We start from the raw sequence: 13,875 nt of genomic DNA, 5'->3' as shown, positions 1-13,875 counted from the left end.
AACTTCCCTAGAACAGCTTCTGCAGATGCGGAGTGGGGAGACTCTCTCTTCCATGCTCCTGGTGCTTTCACTGCCAGAGCCACAGGGTGGGTGGCCTCTCAGAGCTCATGAAAAGAAAAATGTTAATATTTCTAGGATGGGAAGTTGCTGTTGAGAGAGACTAGGGCAGAAGCCAGCTGGAAGATGAGAACTGGAATGACAACAGAGGATAATGTAGGTGTCTTCATACACTTGACCACATTCACTTCCACAACCTGCAAACAAGAAGATTTCATTAATGTCACCTGTGAAACCTGCTGGGGAAATGTCAGTCACCTCTCCATTCAGCTGCTTGTTCCTACAGCAAATTTAACTCCATTACAGCTATGTGGATCTGCGGCAGGTAGGTACAGTCCTCCTCATGATTCATACAGGTGCTAAAATGGTTTCACATAAGGGAATCTGGAGGAGTTTCCTGTTTCTGTGGGGTGACACAGGAAACGATACACAAAAGATCTACATGAAGAGAGAGCTTTTAGATGCTTGTGGTCCTCTGAATAACCTCCACCATCCATGGACAGATTTTCTGGGTAAATGTGCCTGACTGCAAAGGCTAGCTTGGGGCACACTAGCAGAAAGGCAGCGCTGCCTGAACGTTGTCAAACCATTTCTAAGCCAGGTTTGCATGTCTCGGCATCTGGTGTTTCCTGTTCCAGTCCTGGAGTGCAGAGTGAGTTTGCATGGCTAAACAGCAGCCTGTTGAGACCTCGGGTGGCTCCGTGCAGAGAAATTCGGTCATCTCTGCCTAGTAACCTTCAGCATTTCTATAGTCAGGTCCCACCAGCTCAGGCCTGTGTTTGTGAACACAGCTAAGCACTGCCGGACATGTACGTGGGGTGCGTGTGGTCTCAGCCAGCAGCAGACGGTGCAGCGGGAGGACAGTTCACACATCCTTGAGCCGGGTCTCTGGAAGGCAGCGGTAGCCTGCGCACCAGCGTCCAGTGCTCCTCCTCCGCCTGGACGCTCATTTCCCTTTGTTCTCACCTCAGTATCCCTTTCCTTAGCAAATACCTCAGATCATCTCCCTTTCCCTCATGAAATTCAGTCGTTCCACATCGACTCCGAGTATCGACCTCCTCCTCAGCCTTAGCCTCATCTAACCAGCATCCGCACCCGCATCTCACGAGGATTCGGGCGTTGTGCAGGACGCTGGCAGCGGGGGCGCGCAGCGCGGGGCCCGGCCGCCTGCTGCCCGCGGAGCCCTCACGCCTCGGGCAGCGGACCGCCCGGCTGCGGCCCCCCGCCTGCTTGGAAACGGGCCTCGGAGTCGCTTCCGCAGGCGGGACGGGTTCATTTCCCGACGCTTGAAATCGCCGTCTTATTTATACAGCGTACTGCAGAGTTAATACTGAGTATTTTTATGAAAGCCCAAGTGCCAGGCATCGTTCGACGGATTTTTCATGCCGTTCGCACCGGTGCCTCCAGCCCCGGGGACTTTCCCACCCGAGGCTTAACCTGCACCCGAGCTGCGCTGGGGCGCGGACAGGCCTGCACACCGCGGGCCGCGCCGGCGGTGGCCGGGCAGGCGGATGCTCGCCGTGGCGCCCGGAGCCCCGCACAGTGCGGGGCAGGCCCCGCCGTGACCGGACCCCGGCCCGCACCGGGGGGCGGAGCGGCGCGGAGCGGCGCGGAGCGGCGCGGAGCGGCCCGCACCTTCCCGCCCCGCCCCCGCCCGCCAAGTATCGCGCGAGCACGCCCCCCGCCGCCAGACGCCACATCCTGTCGGTGGCGCGGGGCGGCCGCGGCCATCGCAGCCGCGGCGGGGAGGGGGCCGCTGCCGCCACCGGCCCGGCCCGGGTGAGTGCGGTGGGGCAGGGGGCGGGGCCCGGTCCCGTCGCGGGGAGCGGCGGCTCCTTCTCGGAGCGGCGCCTCGGGGCGGCCGCCGAGGGGGAAGCGTCCATCGGGAGGCGGGTCCTGGTGAGGGGGCGTCGGGGGCGCGGCCCGGGCGTGGCGGGGATGCGGCGCCGAGGCCGCGCCCGGCGAGCCCCGGCTCCTGGGCCGACTTCTCGGCCGGCTCCCCACCCGGCCCCGCAGGCGCCGCTTCCCAGGGCGGGGCTGGGAACCGAGCGCCGACGACGGGGCGTTGGGAGCAGCGGTGGCTCCGGGGCCCGGGCGGGAGCGGTGGCCAAACGCACCGCTCCCCTTGGGCGAGGCGGCGCTCGCCGGGACGGGGCGCAGCGGGAGCGCGGGCTGCGCCGTGCCGCGGCCCCTGCGGGGTACGTGGGGGCCGGGGGCAGCCGCGGGCGCTGCCCCGGCGGAGCAGGGGCACAGGGGTGCGGTGCGGTCCCGGCGGGAGCTGCCCCGTCTCCTGCAGGCTTGTGAGGAGGCCGAGTTCGGCCTTCGGGCGGGTGGTCGCCGTCGGTTTTTTTCTGCTGTTGATTCCTCTGTCCTGTCTTTTCCCGCTTCTGCAGCGTGCAGGCTCGAGGAAGAAGGGATTTAGTAAAATTGCGGCCAGCCAAAATGGAGAAATACCTAAAGCAGTGGTGAGGGGCCCGACCGTCTGCCTGACTGTCCCTGTCCTTGCCTTGCGCTGGAACCAGCAGAGGAAGATGTGGGTTTTTATCCTTGCGCAAAGCCCGTCTGTCTAACCACTGAACAGAGCTATGTGCTGAAGTTGGAGGTCCTGACAAAATGGGAGTACTTGTGTTCTCTGCGACTTGCAGTTTACTTCTAACTCTGGTGAGAGGGCACAGTTTATTCACATGTGAGCCAATTACTGTTTCCAGATGTTCAGGAATGCCTTACAATATGACTTTTTTCCCAAACATCATGGGACACTATGATCAGGACACAGCTGCTCTCCAAATGGAGGTAAGTTCTCCTACCCCTCCTGTACTATGTAAATATAAACACTGTGAAGCAACCTTTTTTGTCATTGAGAAGTGATTTGTGATATCTGTTGCACTGAATGACAAGGCAGATAGTGTTTAGTGACTAGATGTTTCTTTAAAACTTTTTGGAGTGCACTAGAGCTGCTTGGTTGTATAAGCACTGTGTAAGGGAGCTACAGACACCCTTCCCCCTGCCCCCCCGCCCCCGCCTTGGATCCTGTAATAGAGTGGAAGAGGAATGGGTGTAGCACAGCAGTGTGGCTATTCAGAGCTCTCTGGCAGAGCTTATCACATATAGTCCAGGCACCTCACTGATACACAGAGCAATTCTTGAAATTCTCTGGGGACATAGCTTATGGTATCCTGGCGCGCCTGTACTCAGGTGTGCGAAAATAATGTTTAGAAGTTGCTCTGTGTTCCTCTCTTACCTTATGTTTACTAAGGAGAGGTACCTAAACTTATTCTTAGCCCTGTTTGCCATTGTGGCTTTTGCATTTTGTTGCCTTCCGACTGAAGGCTGAAACTTCTGACTGAAAGAGCAACTTTCCTCTGTTTTTTTTTTTGTGGCTTTTTTTTTTTTCTGAAAACACTTTCCTACCTGAACTGACTGTAACATATTTCTCCCTTGAGAATATGCCACCTTGTGGAAACGCTTTGCCGATAGCAATAGCTATAAAGGGCAAGAGCCTCTCTGGGTCAGAGGCTTGTAAAACAAGTTTTAAACCTGTTTTAATAATGGCTTTTCAGTGGTAAGAGGAGGGGGAACATCTTAACGCAGGTCTTGAAAAGCTTACCGTCTTGTGCTGTGCAGAGAGTGAAAAAGAAGGGAGTTGAAAATTAAGAAGTTTCTAGTTTAAAAAAAATAAATTATAGGTGGTATTGGAGGTGGCTACTATTACTGAAATCTTATTTGCATGTTCTTTACTGAGCTCGGAGGAGGAGCTTGGTTCAGTTGCCAAAACTTTTTTTAGTGTTGCTTGGGATAGTCAGGATTCCCTGTTTGGCCTCTAGCTGCCAGCCTGGAAGGGCCCAGGCTTTGGTCTTGCATCGTGTTTGCCAGCCCAGTGTAGATGTATAGGAAATTCTGGTATCCAGTGTTAAGACGCCTGTATGCAAGCAACTGAATTCAGCTACAGATCTCAGATAAATTGTGGGCTTTTCAATTGGAAGGCAGGCTACAGGCTTCAGTTGTAAACTCTGTGCAGTGCCTTTTCCAGTCATCATTTGTCAGGAATGCTTTCTACAGCATCTGCCACTTTATCTCGTCAGGTATGCTGCTGGTTCTTACTTGGTGTGTCTTCACTACAGCTGTTGAGCCAGCTTTTGTCAGTATTTGTGCCTTCCAGTCATGCTGCTGTTACAGCAGAGAGACCACAGAGCCATTTTTATTAGTTTGCTATGACTGACTTTTCTGAACTGTCAGTAACTTGTGCCTAGTGCATGCCTTCTGTGTGGAGGGAGTTCCTTTTGGAAAGGGTTCAGGGCTTACCTGTTCTCATGTAGCTACTTCATAAAAACTGCGTGATAGTGAGAAGTTTTGTTGTTTTCTCTCTTTTTCCATCCTGTCTCCCTTATAACTACCTCTGACTACTGCAGTGGTTGATTGGTACTCGGCCAACTGACTGGGTGGCTACGTGGAACAACAGTGTCTATTAGGATTTGATTTTCCTACCCCGTTTCATTTGCTTCCTAGTGTCCTGTCATTGCCACTGTCTGGCCTCTAATTTGGTATATCTCACTACTTGTGTTGTGCAAACATTTCTAAGCTACCTGATGTGTATGTGTGCTGATCTGCCTGCATTTATTTGTGATTCAGCAGTGCTGATTGACTGCTTGGTCAAACTGAATTGTTCAGACAGCTGCTTTACTGGTGAAAGGATAGGGAAGTTTCCCCCCACTCTCTATGTAGCTTGTGTTGAATCTGTGGCTAGGGTTTAGGGTGGAGTTAATACGGTAAGCTTAGGGCAGTTCATTGCTGGGCCTTTTCTCTGAGGGAGGCCGGTGCGTACCAATGTCGCTTACCATTTAGAACCCCATCAAAATGGGTATTCAGTAATGGCACCAGTAGAGTTTATCCATGGTTGATTGCAACAGGGAACCTTCTCAGGATTGTCAAAGGGTTCTGCTTTTCAGGGGACTTGGTGTTGCAGCAGAGGATGAGGAGCTATTGTCTTCTGGAATATTGTTTACACTTTGCAGCCATAAAGAGGTAGCGGGTTGGGAGGTGGAGGAGACTTCTGTTGTTTTAAGAGCTTGACTTTTTCTGTAATTGGTAGTCCAAACTTTGTTCATACCAAAGAAAGAATTTTAATAGTATGTTGATTAAAACTTCTTTCTTTTGATCCTCAGTAGGAATGCTTAAAGGCTTTGTTTTTTAATTCCCTTACTCTCTTTCCCCTCCCCTCCCCACAGCCTGTTCTGAAGACTGGGCATGGTCTTAGGATGTAAACACTGGTTTGAGATTGAGGCTTGTGATATTTTCTGCACTTTATCTAACTGACTTTGAGCAAGCTGCTTAATCATGCAATCCCACGGCACATGGTGGAGACTTCTTCAAGAAATCCAAGTATTTTGTGCAGAAAGGGCCTTGGTGCTAGTCCTGTTTTCTGTTCCTATCCCCTCTGTAAACTTCTTCCCATTACTTATTTGGAGCATTTACTTGCAGAAAGAACAAAGAATTGTCAAGGGGACAAGTCTCAAGGTGAAGTTCACTCTCCAAAACAGTGATAACTCTCTCCTGTATCCCACTCTAAATGCTCTACAGGTGTGTTATACTGTGGGGAGTCTTGTATAGCCAGAACTGTGCTCTCCATCTGCTGGAGCACGAAGGCTTCTGTACAGTTTCTCTACTTCCCGGAAAGGTGTTAAATTGGCATCTCTGGGATGGTGTTGTCATAGTAATCCTCCAGGAGAGGATCATGTGGAGTCACTGTCTCAGGTGGTGGTTGTCCTCCAGGAAATCAGCTGGATCACCAGCTGATCTGTGGTCTTACATTTCTCATGCATGATGCATGAGAAATGTGGTCTTACATTTCTGATGCATGATGCCTCATGCATCAACTCTTCATAATGATGTGCTATAAACCAGAACACTGTACTGATTAGAGCAGGAAAAAAGACTGACTCAATCTTACGGCCTCTGTTAGGGGTGTTCCGGCTAGTGATGATAGTCCCTCTGGGATCTTATTTTCTGCAATTAAAAATTCATAATTTCCAGTTGCTCCCTCCATCCTTCCCATTTTTTTTATTTTATTCTGAGCTTTCAACTTGGCAGACTGAGTTTAGGCCACTTGAGTTTTGCTTTATATTTGAATTAATTTTGTTTATGCAACAAATGGTGATTTTAGGAAAGTAAAACCACATGACTTCGTGGTGTGAAGTTTTGTGTATGTTAGCTAAACAGCTGTGTGACAGTGGAACTTAATTATTCGCAGATGTTTACAGTATCTGTGTTTCAAAGCAATTTAACAGTAACACTGCTCATGTTCCTACTAGCTCAGATTGAGAGGCTGAAGATCTAGGGTTTGTCTAGTGAGGAAAATGGATGGACACAGCAGAATAGCTGGTTCATTACAGCTATACTTAAATAGGTGTAACACCCGCTCGTGGTCATCCTCAAAACCAAGTCACTTCTAATTCCAAAGTAGTTCCTACTTTGTAACTATCCTGTAACTGTCCTGGAATAGGTTGTCAACATAAGGCATTATTCCAGCAAGGCAGAGAATATTACTGTGTTGTAACTTTTTGTTCATATCTCTTAATCTGTTCTGCTGCAGTTCTGGAATGTGTCCACTGTAGACAAGGCCTTAAGACTTCCTGGCCTGGGTAAGATCTATGGGTCTGTCGAAGTACAAAGGCAAAAGGCTTGCCAGTGAGTTTTTAAAGCAGACTATACAAAACACTGGAAAATGTCCCATGGAGAACAATAAAGTACCTCAGAGACTGGAAAAATGATTCAGTAGTGAGTTTTCCGTTCACTTCTGAGGTCATGATCATGTGCCAGAATATGTGTGTGTGTGTCTATGGAGAGTTCGGTGCAACTGGCTGCAGCAGTGGGAGAACTAGGATCGGTTTAAATTAACAAAACCAGTTTGAAGTGGATTAAGAAGTGCCTTCAAAAGCTTAATACTGAATCATAGAACAGTTTGGGTTGGAAGGGACCTTTAAAGGCCATCTAGTCCAACCCCCCCTTGCAATAAGCAGGGACATCTTCAACTAGAGCAAGTTGCTCAGAGCCCTGTCCAACCTGACCTTGAATGTTTCCCGGGATGGGGCATCTGCCATCTCTCTGGGCAACCTGTGCCAGTGTTTCACCACCCTCATTGTAACAAATTTCTTCCTCATATGTGGTCTAAATCTACCCTCCTTTAGTTTAAAACCATTACCCCTTGTCCTATCGCAACAGGCCCTGCTAAAAAGTCTGTCCCCATCTTTCTGATAAGCCCCCTTTAAGTACTGAAAAGGTGCAATAAGGTCTCCCTGGAGCCTTCTCTTCTCCAGGCTGAACAACCCCAACTCTCTCAGCCTTTCTTCATAGGAGAGGTGTTCCAGCCCTCTGATCATTTTTGTGGCCCTCCTCTGGACTGCTCCAACGGGTCCATGTCTTCCCTGTGCTGAGGGCTCCAGAGCTGGATGCAGTACTCCAGGTGGGGTCTCACCAGAGCGGAGCGGAGGGGCAGAATCACCTCCCTCAACCTGCTGGCCATGCTTCTTTTGATGCAGCCCAGGGTATGGTCGGCCTTCTGAGCTGCGAGCACACATTGTCAGCTTATGTCCAGCTTTTCATCCACCAGTACCCCCAAGTCCTCCTCCACAGGGCTGCTCTCAATCCTTTCGTTTCCCAGCCTGTATTGATACGGGGCGTTGCCCCGACCCAGGTGCAGGACCCTGCACTTGGCCTTGTTGAACCTCATGAGGTTCATACGGGCCCACTTCTCGAGCTTGTCCAAGTTCTGAGAGTTAAAATTTTTAATGTAATCACTTAATTTGCTTCCACTAAATATAAATTTACAATTAATTCAATATGAAGATAAGTCCAAAAACTGGAAACCTGGTGTCTGCAAGCTTAAATCAGTACATATATGTATGTGTGTGTATATACACAGGGAGGAGGAAGCTGTCCACCTTCTGTAGGTTGGGAGTTTGGGGGGAAGTAGGTGCTGTTTTGTGTAGAAGGTTGTTACTGGGATGTTCTGCAAAATAGCACCGGTGTGAATTTACTGACACCTCTACAGACAGGCATCCTGCCTCTCCCTCTTATTCCATATGAGCAGTGCTTGGTGTAATATGTGAACCACTAGTACTTAAAACTTGAAGCTTAAATCTCTCTGCTCTTAAATTTTTGGTAGCTCAGCTTCAATTAGGAAAACAATCAATATTCTCTATCTGCCTGGAGTTACGTTTTGTCCCTGATGCTGCCTCAGAGCCCACGTTGGAGAAATGGTGCAGAGGTGTGGACATTGACCCAATGGAACAAGCACAAGGGGCTCTTTAATTCATATTTTGCTTGTCACATTTTTGCTGTTTCTTTACCATATATACCTGGTACTAATGGGCAGAGAAGGCTTGTGTAAGAAGTGGTAAATGTAGCGTGCTGTATGTCATATGTTACTTAGGACAAATGAAGGTAACTTTTACAGCTTACCAGAACAAAGTGGTGGTCACAAAAGATTTTGGTGGTGAAAAAGCTAAATAGCTGCTTGTTAAATGGAAGTTGGCAAATGCCAAAGTATTTTTTTATAGACACTTCATATGGATCAAGGGAAATACAAAGCAGCATGACTGACTTCTGTGCTAGGTAAGTCTCTGGAAATACGGAATAGTTGGACATGAATAATTGTTTTGAGCATCACCATGTTGCTTGTAGAAAAGCTTTGTCTAAGGGGTCAAAAATGTATTAATTATACACATCCGTGTCATTTTCTACAATACCATACAAATTTGGGAAGTGTGTCTTCGTTTTGCACTCTCTTGCTCTCAAGTGTTCCAAAGAAACGTAAGTCATCGTTAGTTCTTACAGTGGTTCTTACAGCAGCACATTCATAAACTGTCTTTGCTGATTCCTGTGGGTACACTAAATTACAGCCACTAAAAAAGTGTTTGCTACCTGTAGTACTGAGGCCCTTCAGGTGTGATTAGCTTATGCAGATTGTCTGAAACCAGACAGGCGAATGTGTGTAATCCTATTACACTGGCTTTAAGCGTATCAGTCATCCCCAAAATCTAATGCTGCTTTGTCTGAGCAGCATTCCTTGTCTACTTGTTAATGTGAATAGTACTGCCTTGCTCCTTGTTCTGAAAGGATGCTGCTTAGAATGTGTGGGGGTCCAAAGTAATGCATCGTTGATGAAGAGAGGGTGTTTGCCTTATGTTAACTGGGGTTCATTGAGATGGTGCTGACAGTGTGATTCCCAGAGCCTCATCTTTATCTGTGTTCAGAGGCTATGTCTACACTAGCAAGTAATTTGGTGTTACAGGAGTGGATCACTAGGTGAAGTTGTTAGCACACTTCTTACCTGTCCACTGCATGAGACTAAGGGGTTTTACTCTGGACTAGATTTAGGCCAGTCCTACTGTGCATGAGGTCTGAAGTTGGCCTACAGAAGGCTGTCTTCCAGATCTTTCTCAACAGCAGAGCTTTCTGGGAAATACTGTGGTATCCTGTTGTTGATCGCCTGCAGATTGCTGTCCCTTCCACAGTTCCCTGTCTAGTCTTCATGTGTAGCTGCAAGACCTGGTGATTCCTGAGTCTCATTGTGCAGCCTGTGTCTCAGGCCCCCTCTTCTCCACACTTGTATGCTAAGCGTGGTCACTGGCTAAACCAAGGCACCGTAGGTGTGGAGTGATGGGCTTAGTCCTATGGCTAAGTCCAGGAGGACAGCTGTGAATGAATGGAGCCATGCAAGCTTCCCTAAAGCTGTTTATATAGAGAAGGAAAACATGGAAAAACATTATATAGAGAAGACAAAACTGCTTTGCCTTCGTTGATAGGAGGCGGTTAGGGCTTGGGAGCTGAGCCCAGGCTGGTGGGAACACATCATCCTTGGAGTTGGGGAAAGCCAGCAGTGGGTACAAAGCTTTCAGACATAGAAAGGTATATTTGAAGCTGGTATTTGTCCTTTAACACTTCAGCATTGTCACGTTCAATTCCAAGATTGTCTCCATGTTTTTAAGGAAGTGGCTGTTGCCCTGTGCAACCTTGCGAACTTCACCTGGTCAGTAGCAAATCAGATTAGGGAGGACAAGTCTGCTACAGGTGATATGGTGACCATGACTTCAAAGGTCATTCTTCACATTGTTTTCCTTTGAATAGTAAACAAGTGGACAAAATTGTATACCATTGTGTACGTGTGGCCCACACTGTTTTCCCTCTGCTGTCCATGAGTTGTCAAACTGTGTGGGATCAAGCATCTCGTTAGCAGCTCACATCTAGTGCGTTGGCCCATGGCAGCTCTGGCAGCAGCAACTTCATTGCCTTGCAGGCCTTGGTGAACCACCAAGGTATATTTGTGGACATCTTTGCAAGGCTCATGATGCTTATGTCTTCTACAAATCTAGCCTAAGAATGGAAGAGGATTCTGATGCCCTCTTTCTGAAGAGGGCTTTGTGGTGTTGAGGTGCCTTCCTGCAACTGTGAGAGATGCTGTTTGTCCACGGCGCTGCATGGGTCATAAGGCTGTACAGAGCCCAGGCCCCTATTGCATGCAGGTGGAGGTGGAATGCGAGTTTAGTTTTCCACTTCCAAGATGGATGGAATGTTCAGGATGACAGCTTGGCTGCAGGACGTTATCTATGCCTTCGTTGATAAAGACCACAAAAAGCAAATGGTCCAGGAGCACACGGGATAGAGGATGTGGTCAAATGTCAATGCTTTCTTTTCCAGTGTGACAATGCAATGATTAAATGTGGTGATTTCTAAAACTACTATTATGTCATCTCTTTAGCTCTCTACTCCATTCCAAAGGAGGGGGTAGGAGTGTCTGCACCACAAAGCTTGCTGCCTCTTTCTCTCTCTCACTCTTTGCTATTGGGGCCCAGCAACCAGCCCTTTGGGGCAAACATGGTTGCTTTGTCTCCGATTGCCTTTTTGGACCTTTTCTCTGTATTGTATGCAGCTGTGATTGCTGCATCACAGTAGTAATTTGCTTGGCAGAGGAAAAGATGCACGTCTGCCCTCTTCTCCTGAACTATGTAGTGGAGATGAGTGGAGACTTGCTTGCTTTCTGCTTAGCTATTAGAAGAAGGGGAGGTGTGCAGGGGAGCATAAGAGCTGTGTAAGCAGCTACTGTAAATGGGGGGAGAGAAACTTGATATGATATAGAGGCATAGGGGAGAGGCCTGGATAATCAGCCTCTGCAGGACAGAAAGGATATTCTCTTACCAAAGATATTTGCTCCTTTCTATCCCTGTAGTGAGACAGACAAGAGCTTCCTGGGGAAAAAAAAAATCATCCATCTTTGCTGTGCTTAAATTCTGGTAGATCAAGTTCTTTCAGAGGATAACCACATCCTTCCCAGTTTGGCCCATGCTGTGTTCCCCCAGAGGGCCTGCACAACCAGATTTCTTCAGTCCCAGTAACTACTGCCACTCCCCTGTTCGTAAAGCACTTAGTGGCCAAACTCTCCTCACATTTATCCTGCATACAAAAATTAAAAGCAGCTTTGCAGAGAGGGCCTGTGTCCATCCAGCTTCATTATGGCCTAGCAATACCTGGTTACCCAGACTCCATGTCCCAGGTCTGTACTGCTTCACATGAGCTAATGCTCTTGCTAGGAAGGTACAAGGTGCACCATTTTAAGCAAAGCTTAAGTATCCAGCTGGGTGGGGGATCTCTCTAAGGAGTATGCCCGGAGCTACAAACACAATGTTATATGCTGAAGGTTAACATGGCCCACAGATCATAAGATGACATGGTAGAAGAAGAGGTGGCCTTGGGTTTTTAGAACAGGAGAAATAGGGAATATAATGGGGGGGGGGGGGGGGGCGGCACCATGGCCAACAAAATGAGCACTGTGGCTAACGATAAGGAAACACTGTCTAATACAGGCATTCAGAACTGGGGAGAATAGGAGGGGTCCCAGCAGCTACCTTGCTGTGTCGAGCATGCTGCCTGTCACCCTCCCTTGGGTGCTTAGGTGCCTGTGGATGGGGGTGAATAGCAGTTATTGATAAGGATGGAGGTCTCTCTAGGATTGGGCTGACTTACAGGCCTTCATGCATCTGCCCCACCGGTTGCCGCTATAGTCAATACTTTGGCAGTTCTGGAGAGAAATGGAAGGTCTCCTGCAGAAAATGCCACCCCTGTCACATGTCTAAAGCCTCCTGATCCTTTACCAGTTGGGCAGCAGGGTGGGCCAAGAGCTGCTCTGGTCCTTTACCATGTCCTTGGTGGGCCCGTCAGTGACTACTTGCACAGTGTTATTTCTCTGTTTGGCTTCCCCAGTGCCACCTCAGCTGCAAGGTGCTGCAGCATCGCCTCAGGGCTGACCCCCCAGGGCCTTTTGTCTGCAGCAATCTAGGAATGAGATGCTGGGGGAAGGGGGAGAAGGAAGAGGTGCCATTGCACATGCCTCTTATAAAGAGGTGGATGCATCCTCCTCTTTATCAGAGGCATCTGTGAAGAAGAAAAGCAAATGTGAGTCCTTGACTGCCTGTGAGGTTACAGTGCAATAACATGGCTTGTGAGCTCCCTACAGCCCCCAGCTTCTCATGGGTGAAGATTTCTGCAGTGTGATGGAGGTGCTGGGCATGTACCTGTTTCTGTTTGGACTGGCTCCTGTGAGAGATGGGTGAAAGCTCACACCAGGATGTCTCATCAAGTAGTGATAAGTTACTTCTGTGCTACAGCAAGCAATAAACTGTTGGGAAACTGTCTCTCCTTTGACTTGTTGATCTCACTAACAGGAGGAGGCAGGGTGTTTAAGGTGTCAAGTATTTGGGCAGAGATTTTGGAGGGATGGAGGACAGACTGTGTGAGGTAGTGCATGCAGAAAGAGGCTCCTGTAGTAACATCATTAGCTTTGTTAAGAGAGCCCTTTCTCATATTTGGATATCTCGCATTTGGAGGGAGGAGGAGGTGATCATGAAGTAATGGGGTAAAGGAATTAGCTTCTTTCCTTAACAGCTGCCTCATCGATCCTTTAGAATTTGGATTTTTTAAAAATATTATTTAAAAGCAAGTTGTTTTTCTTGCTTTCTTGCCTCTCAGGTTGGCCTGTGTCTCAGAATAAATAAAAAATAAGAGTAAATACAAGTTAATAAGTAAAAGTAATTTAATTAAGATGCATACATATGTCTACAGAGCAAAAGTCTGTAACTACTCAGGTTATAATTGTTTTGGGCATTTTATCTTCATAAAAATAAATAACTGAACAAAATGCCACAGAACAAAATGCCACAGAAGAAATACACCTCTGTGGAAGATAAGAACTGTCTCCCACAACTACTTAGGAATGAAGTGTCACTTTTTTTTTTTTAAAAAAAGAGATTTTATGTATATCTCTTCAAAAATCTTAAGTACTGCTTTTCCTATTACAATAATGATCTACTCTGAATAATAATGATTATTATTATATTAAAAATATTAAAAATAATTATAATTTTATGTTTTCAAGCTATAGTGAAGATGATAGCTATAGAAGTGAATTTAAACTGGAAGGCCTGGTTTTCCATTTTGCGCGCACACTGGTCTTCCCAGAAGCAGTGATTTTACAGAAAATTACTCTGGATCAAAATTTATGGCTGATGGTGGATGCTAAGTATATAGAAAGTTGGCTACATGGTGAAAGCTTCCCAAACACAAACAAACTGAGGCTGCCATCCGGTTTTCCATTGTGCTTTTAGACTGTCTCTGGTTTGTGGCTCAGACTCTCAGGTCATTCATTTCTAGTGCTGTGTCTGATTTGTGTTGGTCTGTGCTCCTGTGTTACTGAGAAGATCCCATCCTCCTTGTCAACCCGTGTGTATGACAGAAGCGACTTGTGCAGATTTTCTGGGGACTAAGCCA

At 47.7% G+C, this 13,875-nt stretch overlaps 1 protein-coding gene across 4 annotated transcripts in view; it reads left to right on the top strand.

Moving 5' to 3' along the window:
* The first annotated feature begins 1,715 nt into the window (after positions 1-1,715).
* The window catches only part of FZD6 (frizzled class receptor 6), a 32,351-nt gene continuing 20,191 nt past the window's right edge, over positions 1,716-13,875 (top strand). The window contains exons 1-2 of one of the 4 annotated variants that reach the window (XM_072852072.1): positions 1,716-1,836; positions 2,451-2,850. In XM_072852072.1, the coding sequence (XP_072708173.1) occupies positions 2,671-2,850 (180 nt within the window). In that variant the 5' untranslated portion in view covers positions 1,716-1,836; positions 2,451-2,670. Of the gene's footprint in view, positions 1,837-1,994; positions 2,256-2,450; positions 2,851-13,875 lie in introns of those variants that run through there. The other 3 variants (XM_072852071.1, XM_072852073.1, XM_072852074.1) reach the window with 3 other exon arrangements.

The sequence above is a fragment of the Ciconia boyciana genome, chromosome 2 (assembly GCF_034638445.1).
Source record: "Ciconia boyciana chromosome 2, ASM3463844v1, whole genome shotgun sequence".
NCBI classification, from domain to species: Eukaryota; Metazoa; Chordata; class Aves; order Ciconiiformes; family Ciconiidae; genus Ciconia; species Ciconia boyciana.
This window is presented reverse-complemented; position numbering and strand designations above follow the sequence as displayed.